The sequence below is a fragment of the Drosophila elegans genome, unplaced genomic scaffold, assembly GCF_018152505.1.
Source record: "Drosophila elegans isolate 14027-0461.03 unplaced genomic scaffold, ASM1815250v1 contig_801, whole genome shotgun sequence".
Classification (NCBI taxonomy): Eukaryota; Metazoa; Arthropoda; class Insecta; order Diptera; family Drosophilidae; genus Drosophila; species Drosophila elegans.
Window position 1 is genome coordinate 199,253 of NW_024546155.1, and position 15,211 is coordinate 214,463.

Sequence of the window (15,211 nt, forward strand, 5' to 3'; positions counted from 1 at the left end):
AATACAACATTCAGAAACAACTCACTTTTGATCGATATGTCCACCTTTTGCATCGACTATAGCCTTGAGACGGTCGAAGAATGAATCGCAAGCTGCCCAAATGTGACTTACAGGTATTTTAGCCCACTCGCGGACAATGGCTTTTTTCAACGCTTCGAGATTGGTGTATTTTTTAGTTTGGAACATTGTTTTCAAGCCATTCTTTGTTCTCTCTGGCTTTATGAGCCGGTGCTGAGTCCTGTAGAAATGTCTATGGTCTGCCACCGAAATGTTTGTCTGCACACGGCTTTAAGGCCACCTTCACAATACTTTCCTGATAATATTTTGCATTTACCTTGACTCCAGGCTCAATAAAAACGATTGGTTACACTTCGAGTGCCGGACCCTGTACTTTGTAATCTTGTAGTGACTATTAAAATTTGCCTATTTATATCTTTAAGTTATTCGATGCTTATCCTTGACAAGGGATCTGCCACATAATTGTTATTTTCCTTAAGGTACTCTGCTGTAAGTTGAAATTCTTCTAGATCTAGTCGGATTTTTGTTAATTTAGAAGTTGGGATTTTCATTGAAAATAAATATGTTAAAGGCTTATGATCTGTTTTAATGGTGAAGGGTTTACCGTAAACATATGGTCTGACATGATTTACAGCCCAATGTATTGCTACTAGTTCTTGTTCTCTTGTTGACTTATTACTTTCGCCTTTTGTAAATGTTCTAGAGGCGTATTCTATTGGGAGGTTTACCCAATCATATGACTGGGTTAAAACTGCTCCCCAAGCTTGCCTACTGGCATCTGTCGTTATACTGAATTCTTCATTGAAATCTGGGTATTGTCAGAGAGTTGGTTGAATTATTTCATTTTTAAGATATTCAAAGGCATTTTGACATTCAGGTGTTCAATTAAATGTAACATTTTTCTTGCAAGGGTGAGTCTTGCGTAGTGAGAAAAATTTGGTATAAAACGTCTGCAATAGTTGCAAAACGCTACGAATCTTCTTGATTCATCTGCATTAGAAGGGATAGAGTATTTAATTATTACGTTATATTTTTTATCATCAGTTAAAATTCCTTTATTTGTGTATTTTTGACCAAAGAATGATACTTCGTGCATAAAAAATGAAAATTTTTCCGGGTGTAGTTTGAGATTGTGTTTTCGGCATAGGTTAAATACGTTAGTTAAATTTTTGATCATATGATTTTCAGAACAACCTATTTACTACCAGGTCATCCCTGTAAAGGACAGCTTGTGATGGTTCTAATCCCGAAAAGGCTAGTGTCATCATCCTTTTAAATGAATTAGGGGCTATTTTTATACCATAGGGTAATCGTTTGAAACGGTATGAACCAGTGAAAATTATGTTATGTCCCCGGGAGTCTTTTTCTAAATTAATTTGATGAAATCCGGACATTAAATCCAGACATGAAAACAATTTTGCTCTGCCAAGTTGGTTGAGAATATCAGCAATTCGGGGTAATGGGAATTTATCTGCTAATAACTTTTTGTTAATTTGTCGGTAGTCTATAACTAATCTCCAATGTTTTTCTTCTGTTCCAGGAAGTGATTTTTTGGGTACAAGAAGTAATGGGCTATTGTATTCTGATACAAAGGGTTCTACTATGCCATCTTTAATTAGTTCTTCAACTTGTTTATCTATTTCTGCTTTATGATTATGGGGTGTTCTATAATTTTTAATACAAACTGGAACGTCATCCTTCAATCTTAATTTTTGTTCATAAAAATTATGTGAGGATATAGGTTCTTTTTCTTAATATATCAGTAAATTCGGTGCATAATTTAGTAAGGGTACTTTTAAACATTTCAGAAAAACTCTTTATTAATAGATAGAACTATAGGATTCGTCGTATATAAAATGCGGACAAATGTATTATTTGAAATAGCTATGGTGCTTGTTATTATTACACCATCGGCTATATATTGGTTTTTAATAAATTTTTCTTTGTGAAGTTGTCGGGTCTACCATTAACCAGTTATGATCTGTTTGGAAATCAAGTTGGCCATTAAATGTTTTTAGGAAGTCCATGTCTATTAGACCATCCCAGTATTGGAAAGTCGTCATTAACTATTTGGAATTTGAAAGGGATTATAAATTGTTCTGTTTGTATTTCTATAAATGTTAAACCTTTCCATTGTTTGTCGTAGGATGCGACTAATATGACACAGGGGCACCCTATCCGGGCTTGTCGGAGCCAAAGGGGAGGTCCTAACCAGCCCCGGGCCAGACTAAGGTGTAAATCGGACCGTGCCGAGAGTCAGCCTGGCTGAGGGCCCGGGTTCACAACTAGCTCAGTCTCAAACGGTGGGTTCAGGAAGATGGCGATCCCCTGTCCTAACTATCGCCTTACCCGGGCATCGCGGATCTCTGCCCAAGTGGACCTTCCCTTTCTCCGCAACTCGCTGGCATCAGCACAGGGCCCCATCCCAAATTGGGGGTGAAAGGTGGAAGACAGTCGGCCGCCAGCACCTCGTCGGCGCCAAAAACTGCGGAAGATGCGGCTAAGACGCACGACTGGAAGGTCGTAAAGGTGGAGCAGTATGAGGGGCCGGTGAGTCAGGCCATCGTCGTGCTGAACAAGGAATCAGTTTCCCCAATAGAGGCTGTTCACGCGGAACTGAATTTCGGTTTTAGCGCGATCAGAGTGAAGGTCTAAAAGGGAGACTCGAGCGCGAAGGAGGACCCGGTCGGCAACCCAGTCGAGCAGGTCTTTCCGGAAGAACTTGAGGCTCCCGGGGACGAAAAGCCGGAGGACGGCTATTCCACCGACGCATCGTTGAGCAGAGTGATGCATGCGATGAAGCCGGCTGTTGGAGAAAGCCGACATCACGGTGGTGGAGGGAAACTTTGCAGATGTCATTAAGACTACTGCAGGTCAACCTCCACCACAGCCTGGCTGACAGCGGGGCAGACCTAGTGCTGGTACAGGAACCTTGGGTCGTTGGAGGCAGGTCTCTGGACTAGGCACCAAGGAATTCAAGATGCTACTTGACCCTAAAGGAGGTAAAATTCGAACCTGCATTTTAGCCAAAAGGCTCCTTAGCGTATTTCTGTTTCATAATTACAGCAACGGAGACAACACCGTAGCAAGCCTGGAACTTCCAGCGGCTACCATAAGGGTGACTTCAACGTACATGGCCTTCGAAAAGGAGGACCCCCAGACGAGCTAGTCCGACAACTGGTCGAAGAGAGCGAGGCGATCAGCATCGGCCTGGTAATCGGCTGCGACGCTAATGCTCACCACACTCAGTGGGGAAGCCCATCAAGCAATAACAGGGGTGAATTTCTTTTTAATTTCATCCTTGACTATTCCTATGCAACAGGGGTAACACCTCCACCTTCATCACAAAAAATAGCCAAACGGTCATTGATCTCACCTTGCTTGAAAAAGTCAGAAATTGGGAAGTCTCAAGCGAGCACTCTTTTTAAGACCACAGATTCATAGAAACTAAATTATCATTAGACCCTCCCACTCCAGCGGAATTCGTCAACCTTAGACGAATAAACTGGCGCGCTTAGAGAGAAGCCTTGATTCTTCCAATAGAGCCCCCAAATGACACACAGAAGCCTTCGAATCAAACTAACCTAAATGCAAGCCGAGAGGATCCAAATAGCCACTTTGGTGGACCGAGAAACTTTCAGAACTCAGATCCAGCTGCAGAACTCTTTTTAACAGGGCGAAAGCGGGAAATGAAGATCTAAAATGGCAACAATATAATTTGGAACTAGCCTCTTACAAGAGTCCATGGGAAAAGGAAAACGATCAGCTTGGCAGACCTTCTACTCAAACATAGAGGAAACAACCGATGCAACTCGGCTTAGGAAGATCCTCTCCAAAACAACCCCTTCCTTGGGATACCTTAAAAAACTAGATGGCTCACGGTCATGAGGAGACCCTAAGCCTACTTCTAGACTCCCACTTTCCGGGTAGTCTCCCGGTAGAACGACTTCCAAAAAAATCGAACTGGTTCAAGCATCGACCTGGAAACGCTTCTGTCTGAGCGTAACATAGAATGGGCCATAAACAGTTTCAAACCCTTCAAATCAGCAGCACGTGATCATCTATCCCCTGCGCACATCCAAAATGCTGGTCAAATTGCCGTCAACTGGCTAAAGAAAATTTTTCGCATCATACTTAAGATAGGAACATTGCCATCAACATGGAGGGAAACACAGGTAGTCTTTATACCCAAAACGGGCAAGGCCTCGCTAACGACGACGAAAGATTTCAGGCCTAAAGTCTGACATCCTTTCTACTTAAGAGTTTTGAACGACTGATTGGACTGCACATCAGGTCAGTCATGGACTCAAATCAATATCAATTATCAAAACAACATGCTTACTCAAAGGGCAAGTCCACCGAATCAGCTCTGCACGCTGTAGTCAGCCAAATCAAAAAGTCACTTAACCACAGGGAATACGCACTTGTTGCATTTTTTAACATAGAGGGCGCTTTCAACAATGTTCTCCCTGCAGCCATAACCGAACCCCTCACTGACCTGGGTGTTGAGTTTCAAGTCGTGGAGCTAATCCATAAATTGCTGATGAGCAGAATGGTAACCTCCACCCTTGGAACCTCAAAGACACCCTGAACAAAGGAACCCCTCAGGGTGGTGTACTCTCCCCTCTACTATGGAACATCGCAGTGAATAAGCTGCTGTGTAACATGGAAGGGGGGGGAGCCTTTATTTTCTCATGGAAATTTTAATGACCGCCAAACTTAAAATACTATCTGACTGGACAACAGAAAGAGGTCTAGGGTTAAACCCCTCAAAAACGGAGCTGGTGTTGTTCACAAACAGATACAAGGTTCCTCAACTAAACCCACCAAAATTAAATAACTGCTCTCTCTCTTTCAATGATAACGCTAGATACTTGGGGTTAGTACTAGATTTTTTTTTTTAAATTTAATTTTTATTTACAATCTGACAATATTGTACCACTAATATTTACGTAACAGGAATAGCAGATTTCCAGTGAAACCTGCTATTAATTTAATTTCTCGTTTACTTAAATTTACCTATCAGGGAGATTAAGAATGTGGAATTTTTTGAGTCTTCTGAATGTTAAGCTATTGTCTACAAGACCTAGGGCTAAAGTATTTACATGATTGTGAAGTCTGTCTGTATATTTTTTACTACATTTTTTTATCTCCTCTTTTACAGTTGGAATATTTAGATCTTTATGAATATTTGCATTGGTTATATAATATGGAACGTTAACAATTTGTCGCAAGATTTTTTATTGGTAGCGCTGAAGTATTTCAATATTTGAATTGCTAGCTGTTCCCCAGAGTTGGATAGCGTAGGTCCAAACAGGCTTCAAAATGGCTTTGTAGAGAAGAATTTTGTTTTTTCAAAGTGGCTGCTGATTTTCTACCTAGTAAGGACATTTTCAGTGTTATCAGTCTGAGTTGTTGTCTTTTCGCTTTTATGTGGTGTTTCCATGTTATTCTGCGGTCGAGGTGCATGCCAAGATTCTTCACACAGGTGTCCTGTGGAATTTCTGAGCTGTTAAGTGTGACATTTGGACAGTTTCCTGGTCTTAGTGCAAAAGTTATTTGGACAGACTTCAGGGAGTTGATTTTAATTTTCCAGCGAAGGAACCAGGCCTCAATCAGACTGAGCTCACATTGCAAGAGATTAGATGCTTCGTCTCTAGATGAGCTTATTGCCAGAATGGCTGTATCGTCAGCATATGTTGCAATGGTGCAGTTGTTTGTTACTGGCATATCTGCCGTGTATAGTGTGTAAAGGACTGGTCCCAATACACTCCCGTGAGGACCGCCTGCGTTTATGCGAAGTAGTGTTGACGTATAAATTCTCTTCTGCACGTAGAAGCATCTCTTAGACAAGTAGGATCTCATTAATAAATAGAATGGAGCAGGCAGCCATTTCTTTATCTTGTAGAGTAATCCATTGTGCCAAACACGATCAAAAGCTTGCTGAACGTCAAGAAATGTTGCAGCACAATATTTTTTATTCTCAAGTGAAGATACAATTTCATTGATAGCCCTATGAAATATCTCAGTGGTCCCGTGGTTTTTTCTGAATCCGAATTGATATTCAGGAATGATGGCAAGTTCGTCCAAAATTGGCAACATCCTCTTCAGTAGTATTTTTTCAAATACTTTCGAGAATATTGTCAACAGACTAATGGGACGGTAAGATGATAATTCAGTTGCTGTCTAGTTTGGCTTGAGGATCATTGACTTGGGAAGTGGTCTAGCCTGAGAATAGCGTTAAATACTAGCGTGAGAAACCATATGTATTTTAAAGGTAGAGCTTTAAGAGTGATGCCGTCTATCATATCCGGGCCTGGTGATTTTTTATTGTTTAAGCAATGAAATTTTGACTTTGCTGTTTTAAATTTTTTTATTTGTAATTCGTCATATAGTAATAGCTAACTATTTCAGAATTACGGTTTAAATTTCATCAAAATCGGACGACTATAACTTAAAGCTTCCATGGAAACAATAAACATATTAAAATAGTTTCATGCAGATAACTTTAAAACTGAAAAAAATTTATTTCTATTTTGTAATTTTTTTAAAAAATTCTTTTTGATTTATTATTAATTTGACAGTTCAGAACTACAATTTTAATTTTATTAAAATCGGAAAACGGTATCATATAGCTGTCATAAGAACTATCGAATAATTGAGCTGCAAATCATCATAGCTTCAATGTTTTTAAACATATACGCAAGTAAATCATAATTTAAATGTTTTCAAGAATATTTAATTTTTGCAATACCTGCAAGGGTATATAAAGTTTGGCTTGCCAAAGTTGAGGTGGAAATCACCATAGTTTCAATGTTTTTATACTTATACGCATATAACTCGAAATGTAGATATTTTGAAGAATATTTAATTTTTGCAATTGCTCCAAGGGTATATAAACTTAAGATGGCCGAAGTTTGCTTTCTTTCTTGTTTTATATGATATAGTCGTCGATCCGACTTATATACTACCTGCAAAAGGAAGACAACTTTTGTGAAGTTTCATGCGTAGTTTCAACTCTCCTAGTGATGCTGATCAAGAATGCATAAACTTTACTATAGAATGCTGCAGGACCCATCTGCTATCGATGCTTTCATCCTCTATTCGGGGGTTAAAAAAAGTCTTCCAACATGCCGCGATAGCTTCATCAATGACGCGGCTTCTGATTCGTTGTCGAAAAATGAATACCGCACCAAGCAGTCACTCGTTGTGGATGCATTGGCTTCTCCAAGACGACGTGCGGGTTTTTGGAGACCCAACTGCATATTGAGGTAACGACCGAAGTGGAAACGAGCTTCATCTAAAAATATGATTTTTGATAAAAATGTTTATCTTCCACCAAACGCTCTTTGGCCAATTGCGAGAATTGAAATAAACCTTCTACAAAAAGTCGCAAGTTTGTACAAAAGAAAATTTGATAAATATCCACCCGTTTTCTTTAAAGCAATTTTAAAACGCAACTTTTTCGTGGGCCACCCGGTTTTTTGTATACAATACGACACAAATCTGTAAGGTATTCCTTAACACTTTGAACCTTTTTACATTAAGTTTACTCTTCTGACTAAACCTTCATATTTGGCAGCAGTCCAACAAAATTAAAGTTCAGTTATAAGTGAGGAATAATTTATTACAAAATATTAAATAATCGGGTGAGGTTTTGTTTTTGCTGGCAACTGTACAATTGTATATATTCTGATTATAATTTAGATGTGGGGTACTTTTACAAAAATTATTATAAAAAAATAAATGTATGTAATGCAAATGATTTGTTAGTGTTTTTTTTACTTAAAAATTATTACACAAGCATAAATGTCTTTTATAAATGTAATCAAGTTGTTACAAACAATTTTTAATTACTTAAAGTGCACATCAATTGATTATCAAGTTGTTACAAACAATTTTTAATTATTTAAAGTGCACATCAAATTGATTATCTAGCGAAATCTCAAGTAAACAAGGCAATCTTTATAAACAACTTTAATTAAACTAGGAATTTCAAAGCTATTTATGGTTTTGTTGTGTATGAGTGTACGAGTATGCTGTAAGAGTTAATTTAAAATACATTTATACCTAGAGAGCATGTGTTGCTTTCTCAGATTAATGGTGCCATCGAAATCTTTTTGATATGATAACAATTGAATACAGCCACACCCCCTTTGAAGTATTACTCCCAACCAGAGAAGACTGGGAGCAAGGTCTACCGGGCCTAAAAGAGGCAGTCAACTTCTACACTGACGGCTCCAAATTAAATAATCGAGTCGAAGGAGCAATATACTCCGACCAACTTAACATCAGGAAATCCTTCAGACTTCTGGATCACTGCAGTGTCTTCCAAGCGGAAGTATATGCTATAAATGAAGCTTTGTTGCTCCTAAACGATGCAAACTGTCTAAAGAAATAGGTAAACATCTACAGTGATAGTCAAGCGACTATCAGGTCGATTATCTCGACCAATACAAACTCTCAAACTATATCAAACTATCACTACATGAGATGGCTTTGCAGTTTAAAATATACCTAATATGGGTCCCGGGTCACCGAAACATTGCAGGCAATTGTATTCCAGATGAGTTGGCCAGACATGGCACTACCGTTCCTCTCCTTCCGGACAAGGAGAACATTGGTATGTCGATGGCCACCTGCAAGCTAAACATTAAAAACAAATATAAAGAACTTGCGAACCTAGCATGGACACACGTAAGACATTGTCGCATCTCTCGCCAGACATGGCCAATTGTTAATGCGCAGAAAACTTCTGAACTTCTAAAGCTAAACCGTACCGAGTGCGGAATGCTAATACGAGTGCTTTCAGGCCGTTGGTTGGTCGATTTCTGCAGAAGCTGCAGGGACGAGGAGGAGGAGGAATCGGTGGAACACCTGTTCTGTTCCTGATCGGCCCTATGCAGATCTAGACTAAACACTTAGGGAATCCCTTAATGAGCAGTCTATCTGAACTGGGGAGTATAAAACTAAAGCGAATAATAAAACTCATGAAAGCAACCGGATGGGAGCTATGCTAGGTCAGCGGTAAGAGCAGCAGACAATAATACAGGAAAGGGGACACAGATCCACGCGGTATCGCAACGGACCTTCTAGGTCCAAGTGTGTCAATAATTTGACAGCTGCTCTAATCTAACCTAACCTATTATTTTTATTGTGTCTATGTCATTATCGTTATCAGAATTTATTTTTAAAAGTCTTTAATAAGCTCATGTATCTATTAAAAGGGTTAAGGGTGTTTTTAGTGTGATAGTTATTTATTTGTATATAAATGTTGAGACTGAGATTTATTTTATATATAGTTGCTTTGTGTGGCCGCTTTTTCTTCTTAAGGGAATTTTTTAGTTTTCCTGTTCTGCTTCAATAGCTCTTACCTATTCGAGTTTATTACTTGAGGTATTTCGGAAAGAACCTCTTTGGTTTCCGTTGTTATTATGTTGGTTTTGATTTCCATAGTAATTCTGGTTTTGATATTGCCCTTGGCCATAGTTTCCTCGATTATTATTATGTAGAAGTCATTAAGGAAACAAGATCGCTACGTCGAGACGTTCGGGACCTAGAGCTAAAGTCTCCGAATTGAGCCACAAGTATGCTGAGGTCCTTACGGCATCACACGGCTAAGTCCAGGCGCTTTTTCACAACTTCTGTCGCGATTTGAGCTTGGCATCCCACCCGGCGTGTCCGACAGAGTTGTACAAATAGAGTCCTTCGAGAGAGGGTTTGACTAGAACCTGGCGTTTGACCCAAGGACTGCGTTGGCGGCTTCCGTCGTACGCCTAAACCAGGTAGAAACTGAGCCGACGACCGGTGCTACCGGCCATGTCATGTTGATAAATTTTATTTCAGCTATGAATCGCTGGAGATTTATTTTTCTTCCATCGAATTCAGGTCTGCATTTGTATTATCTTTGATGTAAGCTCAAAGAGAGCTCAAATTGAATTAGGATGGCGGGAATTGTTAGATCGTTTAGATATTTTTCTTTTATTTCGTCGTTATCGGAATCAAACTTCTTGTTCCTCTAGGTCAATTTCTTCGGCTTTTATTGATTTCGGTTCTTATTCCAATGTCAGTGGGTTGTTTAGGATAGTCGGAACTGTTATATCCTAACTATATTTTTCTTTTATACTTATCAAATTTGATCGTTATTTGATCTAAAATGTAGATAACTGGCAATTTTTTTAACTTATCTCGTTGGTCATATATTAGTGAACAAGCTTTGTTGAAGCAAGTTACTTATATTTCTGCATTTTTGTTTGTGGTTTTTTTCTGAATCAACCTATTTTTCTTCAAACATTTAAAGACCTATCAAAAATATTTTTGTCTTCTCTTAATTTTTTACTTAGTTCCTCCCATTCAATTAGGAGGTGAGGATTTTAAATTGAAGGTTTCCAAATATTTAATTTTTAATTCATATATGCTTATTGGAGTCGTTGAGACTAATCGCTGAATTCTTTCTGCAAAATATGCATCCCTGACACAAATTTCTTCATGTGTGCCAGATTTCAAATCTAGTTAGTTAGTTAGTTAAAATTTAGTTGGGACTAGTTACGTATTAATTCAACTAGGAATTTCAAAACTATTTATGGTTTTGTTGTGTATGAGTGTACGAGTATGCTGTAAGAGTTAATTTAAAATACATTTATACCTAGAGAGCATGTGTTGCTTTCTCAGATTAATGGTGCCATCGAAATCTTTTTGATATGATAACAATTGAATACAGCCACACCCCCTTTGAAGTATTACTCCCAACCAGAGAAGACTGGGAGCAAGGTCTACCGGGCCTAAAAGAGGCAGTCAACTTCTACACTGACGGCTCCAAATTAAATAATCGAGTCGAAGGAGCAATATACTCCGACCAACTTAACATCAGGAAATCCTTCAGACTTCTGGATCACTGCAGTGTCTTCCAAGCGGAAGTATATGCTATAAATGAAGCTTTGTTGCTCCTAAACGATGCAAACTGTCTAAAGAAATAGGTAAACATCTACAGTGATAGTCAAGCGACTATCAGGTCGATTATCTCGACCAATACAAACTCTCAAACTATATCAAACTATCACTACATGAGATGGCTTTGCAGTTTAAAATATACCTAATATGGGTCCCGGGTCACCGAAACATTGCAGGCAATTGTATTCCAGATGAGTTGGCCAGACATGGCACTACCGTTCCTCTCCTTCCGGACAAGGAGAACATTGGTATGTCGATGTCCACCTGCAAGCTAAACATTAAAAACAAATATAAAGAACTTGCGAACCTAGCATGGACACACGTAAGACATTGTCGCATCTCTCGCCAGACATGGCCAATTGTTAATGCGCAGAAAACTTCTGAACTTCTAAAGCTAAACCGTACCGAGTGCGGAATGCTAATACGAGTGCTTTCAGGCCGTTGGTTGGTCGATTTCTGCAGAAGCTGCAGGGACGAGGAGGAGGAGGAATCGGTGGAACACCTGTTCTGTTCCTGATCGGCCCTATGCAGATCTAGACTAAACACTTAGGGAATCCCTTAATGAGCAGTCTATCTGAACTGGGGAGTATAAAACTAAAGCGAATAATAAAATTCATGAAAGCAACCGGATGGGAGCTATGCTAGGTCAGCGGTAAGAGCAGCAGACAATAATACAGGAAAGGGGACACAGATCCACGCGGTATCGCAACGGACCTTCTAGGTCCAAGTGTGTCAATAATTTGACAGCTGCTCTAATCTAACCTAACCTATTATTTTTATTGTGTCTATGTCATTATCGTTATCAGAATTTATTTTTAAAAGTCTTTAATAAGCTCATGTATCTATTAAAAGGGTTAAGGGTGTTTTTAGTGTGATAGTTATTTATTTGTATATAAATGTTGAGACTGAGATTTATTTTATATATAGTTGCTTTGTGTGGCCGCTTTTTCTTCTTAAGGGAATTTTTTAGTTTTCCTGTTCTGCTTCAATAGCTCTTACCTATTCGAGTTTATTACTTGAGTTATTTCGGAAAGAACCTCTTTGGTTTCCGTTGTTATTATGTTGGTTTTGATTTCCATAGTAATTCTGGTTTTGATATTGCCCTTGGCCATAGTTTCCTCGATTATTATTATGTAGAAGTCATTAAGGAAACAAGATCGCTACGTCGAGACGTTCGGGACTTAGAGCTAAAGTCTCCGAATTGAGCCACAAGTATGCTGAGGTCCTTACGGCATCACACGGCTAAGTCCAGGCGCTTTTTCACAACTTCTGTCGCGATTTGAGCTTGGCATCCCACCCGGCGTGTCCGACAGAGTTGTACAAATAGAGTCCTTCGAGAGAGGGTTTGACTAGAACCTGGCGTTTGACCCAAGGACTGCGTTGGCGGCTTCCGTCGTACGCCTAAACCGTCAGGTAGAAACTGAGCCGACGACCGGTGCTACCGGCCATGTCATGTTGATAAATTTTATTTCAGCTATGAATCGCTGGAGATTTATTTTTCTTCCATCGAATTCAGGTCTGCATTTGTATTATCTTTGATGTAAGCTCAAAGAGAGCTCAAATTGAATTAGGATGGCGGGAATTGTTAGATCGTTTAGATATTTTTCTTTTATTTCGTCGTTATCGGAATCAAACTTCTTGTTCCTCTAGGTCAATTTCTTCGGCTTTTATTGATTTCGGTTCTTATTCCAATGTCAGTGGGTTGTTAAGGATAGTCGGAACTGTTATATCCTAACTATATTTTTCTTTTATACTTATCAAATTTGATCGTTATTTGATCTAAAATGTAGATAATTGGCAATTTTTTTAACTTATCTCGTTGGTCATATATTAGTGAACAAGCTTTGTTGAAGCAAGTTACTTATATTTCTGCATTTTTGTTTGTGGTTTTTTTCTGAATCAACCTATTTTTCTTCAAACATTTAAAGACCTATCAAAAATATTTTTGTCTTCTCTTAATTTTTTACTTAGTTCCTCCCATTCAATTAGGAGGTGAGGATTTTAAATTGAAGGTTTCCAAATATTTAATTTTTAATTCATATATTCTTATTGGAGTCGTTGAGACTAATCGCTGAAATTTTTCTGCAAAATATGCATCCCTGACACAAACTTCTTCATGTGTGCCAGATTTCAAATCTAGTTAGTTAGTTAAAATTTAGTTGGGACTAGTTACGTATTAATTCAACTAGGAATTTCAAAACTATTTATGGTTTTGTTGTGTATGAGTGTACGAGTATGCTGTAAGAGTTAATTTAAAATACATTTATACCTAGAGAGCATGTGTTGCTTTCTCAGATTAATGGTGCCATCGAAATCTTTTTGATATGATAACAATTGAATACAGCCACACCCCCTTTGAAGTATTACTCCCAACCAGAGAAGACTGGGAGCAAGGTCTACCGGGCCTAAAAGAGGCAGTCAACTTCTACACTGACGGCTCCAAATTAAATAATCGAGTCGAAGGAGCAATATACTCCGACCAACTTAACATCAGGAAATCCTTCAGACTTCTGGACTGCAGTGTCTTCCAAGCGGAAGTATATGCTATAAATGAAGCTTTGTTGCTCCTAAACGATGCAAACTGTCTAAAGAAATAGGTAAACATCTACAGTGATAGTCAAGCGACTATCAGGTCGATTATCTCGACCAATACAAACTCTCAAACTATATCAAACTATCACTACATGAGATGGCTTTGCAGTTTAAAATATACCTAATATGGGTCCCGGGTCACCGAAACATTGCAGGCAATTGTATTCCAGATGAGTTGGCCAGACATGGCACTACCGTTCCTCTCCTTCCGGACAAGGAGAACATTGGTATGTCGATGGCCACCTGCAAGCTAAACATTAAAAACAAATATAAAGAACTTGCGAACCTAGCATGGACACACGTAAGACATTGTCGCATCTCTCGCCAGACATGGCCAATTGTTAATGCGCAGAAAACTTCTGAACTTCTAAAGCTAAACCGTACCGAGTGCGGAATGCTAATACGAGTGCTTTCAGGCCGTTGGTTGGTCGATTTCTGCAGAAGCTGCAGGGACGAGGAGGAGGAGGAATCGGTGGAACACCTGTTCTGTTCCTGATCGGCCCTATGCAGATCTAGACTAAACACTTAGGGAATCCCTTAATGAGCAGTCTATCTGAACTGGGGAGTATAAAACTAAAGCGAATAATAAAATTCATGAAAGCAACCGGATGGGAGCTATGCTAGGTCAGCGGTAAGAGCAGCAGACAATAATACAGGAAAGGGGACACAGATCCACGCGGTATCGCAACGGACCTTCTAGGTCCAAGTGTGTCAATAATTTGACAGCTGCTCTAATCTAACCTAACCTATTATTTTTATTGTGTCTATGTCATTATCGTTATCAGAATTTATTTTTAAAAGTCTTTAATAAGCTCATGTATCTATTAAAAGGGTTAAGGGTGTTTTTAGTGTGATAGTTATTTATTTGTATATAAATGTTGAGACTGAGATTTATTTTATATATAGTTGCTTTGTGTGGCCGCTTTTTCTTCTTAAGGGAATTTTTTAGTTTTCCTGTTCTGCTTCAATAGCTCTTACCTATTCGAGTTTATTACTTGAGTTATTTCGGGAAGAACCTCTTTGGTTTCCGTTGTTATTATGTTGGTTTTGATTTCCATAGTAATTCTGGTTTTGATATTGCCCTTGGCCATAGTTTCCTCGATTATTATTATGTTGGTAATATTTAATAATTTCCCTGGTAGAAGTTATTTCTACCGCGTATGAAATTACCTCTATACTTTCCTCTACCATTGCCTCTATAATAACTACCTTGGTTGTTTGTATACTGTTTGCGCACTTGGCGCTGGTATTTAAATCACTAATTGTAGGGCGAGAGCGGGAGCCATTAAAGCTTTCGTCCGTTCGCTCTTGCGAATTCGCCCCGTCTCTCGCCACCGTATCATAAGTTAGGTTCTAAAAGAAATTATTGAAATATAATAGTCAGTGATCAATCGAACGTCATCGTAGTCACTCCTTTTCGTCGCGCTTTCGAAATAGTTTTCACAAATTCGCAAGTTAACATCGTCGAACTACTGCGGTCACAAGTTTTCGCGTTGTTAATACAAAACAGTATTAAATTTCCACTATGTTTATTTGTTTGTTGGATACTGCATTGAATGTATTTAGTTATAGCGTCATTCATGTTATTGAATGAGCTAGCTTCCAAAATTGTTTTGGTTTCTCCGCAACTCTTTATCAAAGTAGATATTGC

General features: G+C 38.8%; 1 protein-coding gene across 1 annotated transcript; it reads left to right on the plus strand.

Moving 5' to 3' along the window:
• Window positions 1-6,091: 6,091 nt before the first annotated feature.
• On the plus strand, window positions 6,092-14,847 carry LOC121467828. The gene is given in 4 exon segments (XM_041710148.1): window positions 6,092-6,180; window positions 13,346-13,505; window positions 13,586-14,078; window positions 14,081-14,847. Coding segments are annotated over 4 exon segments (846 nt in total). The 3' UTR covers window positions 14,185-14,847.
• Window positions 14,848-15,211: the final 364 nt, after the last annotated feature.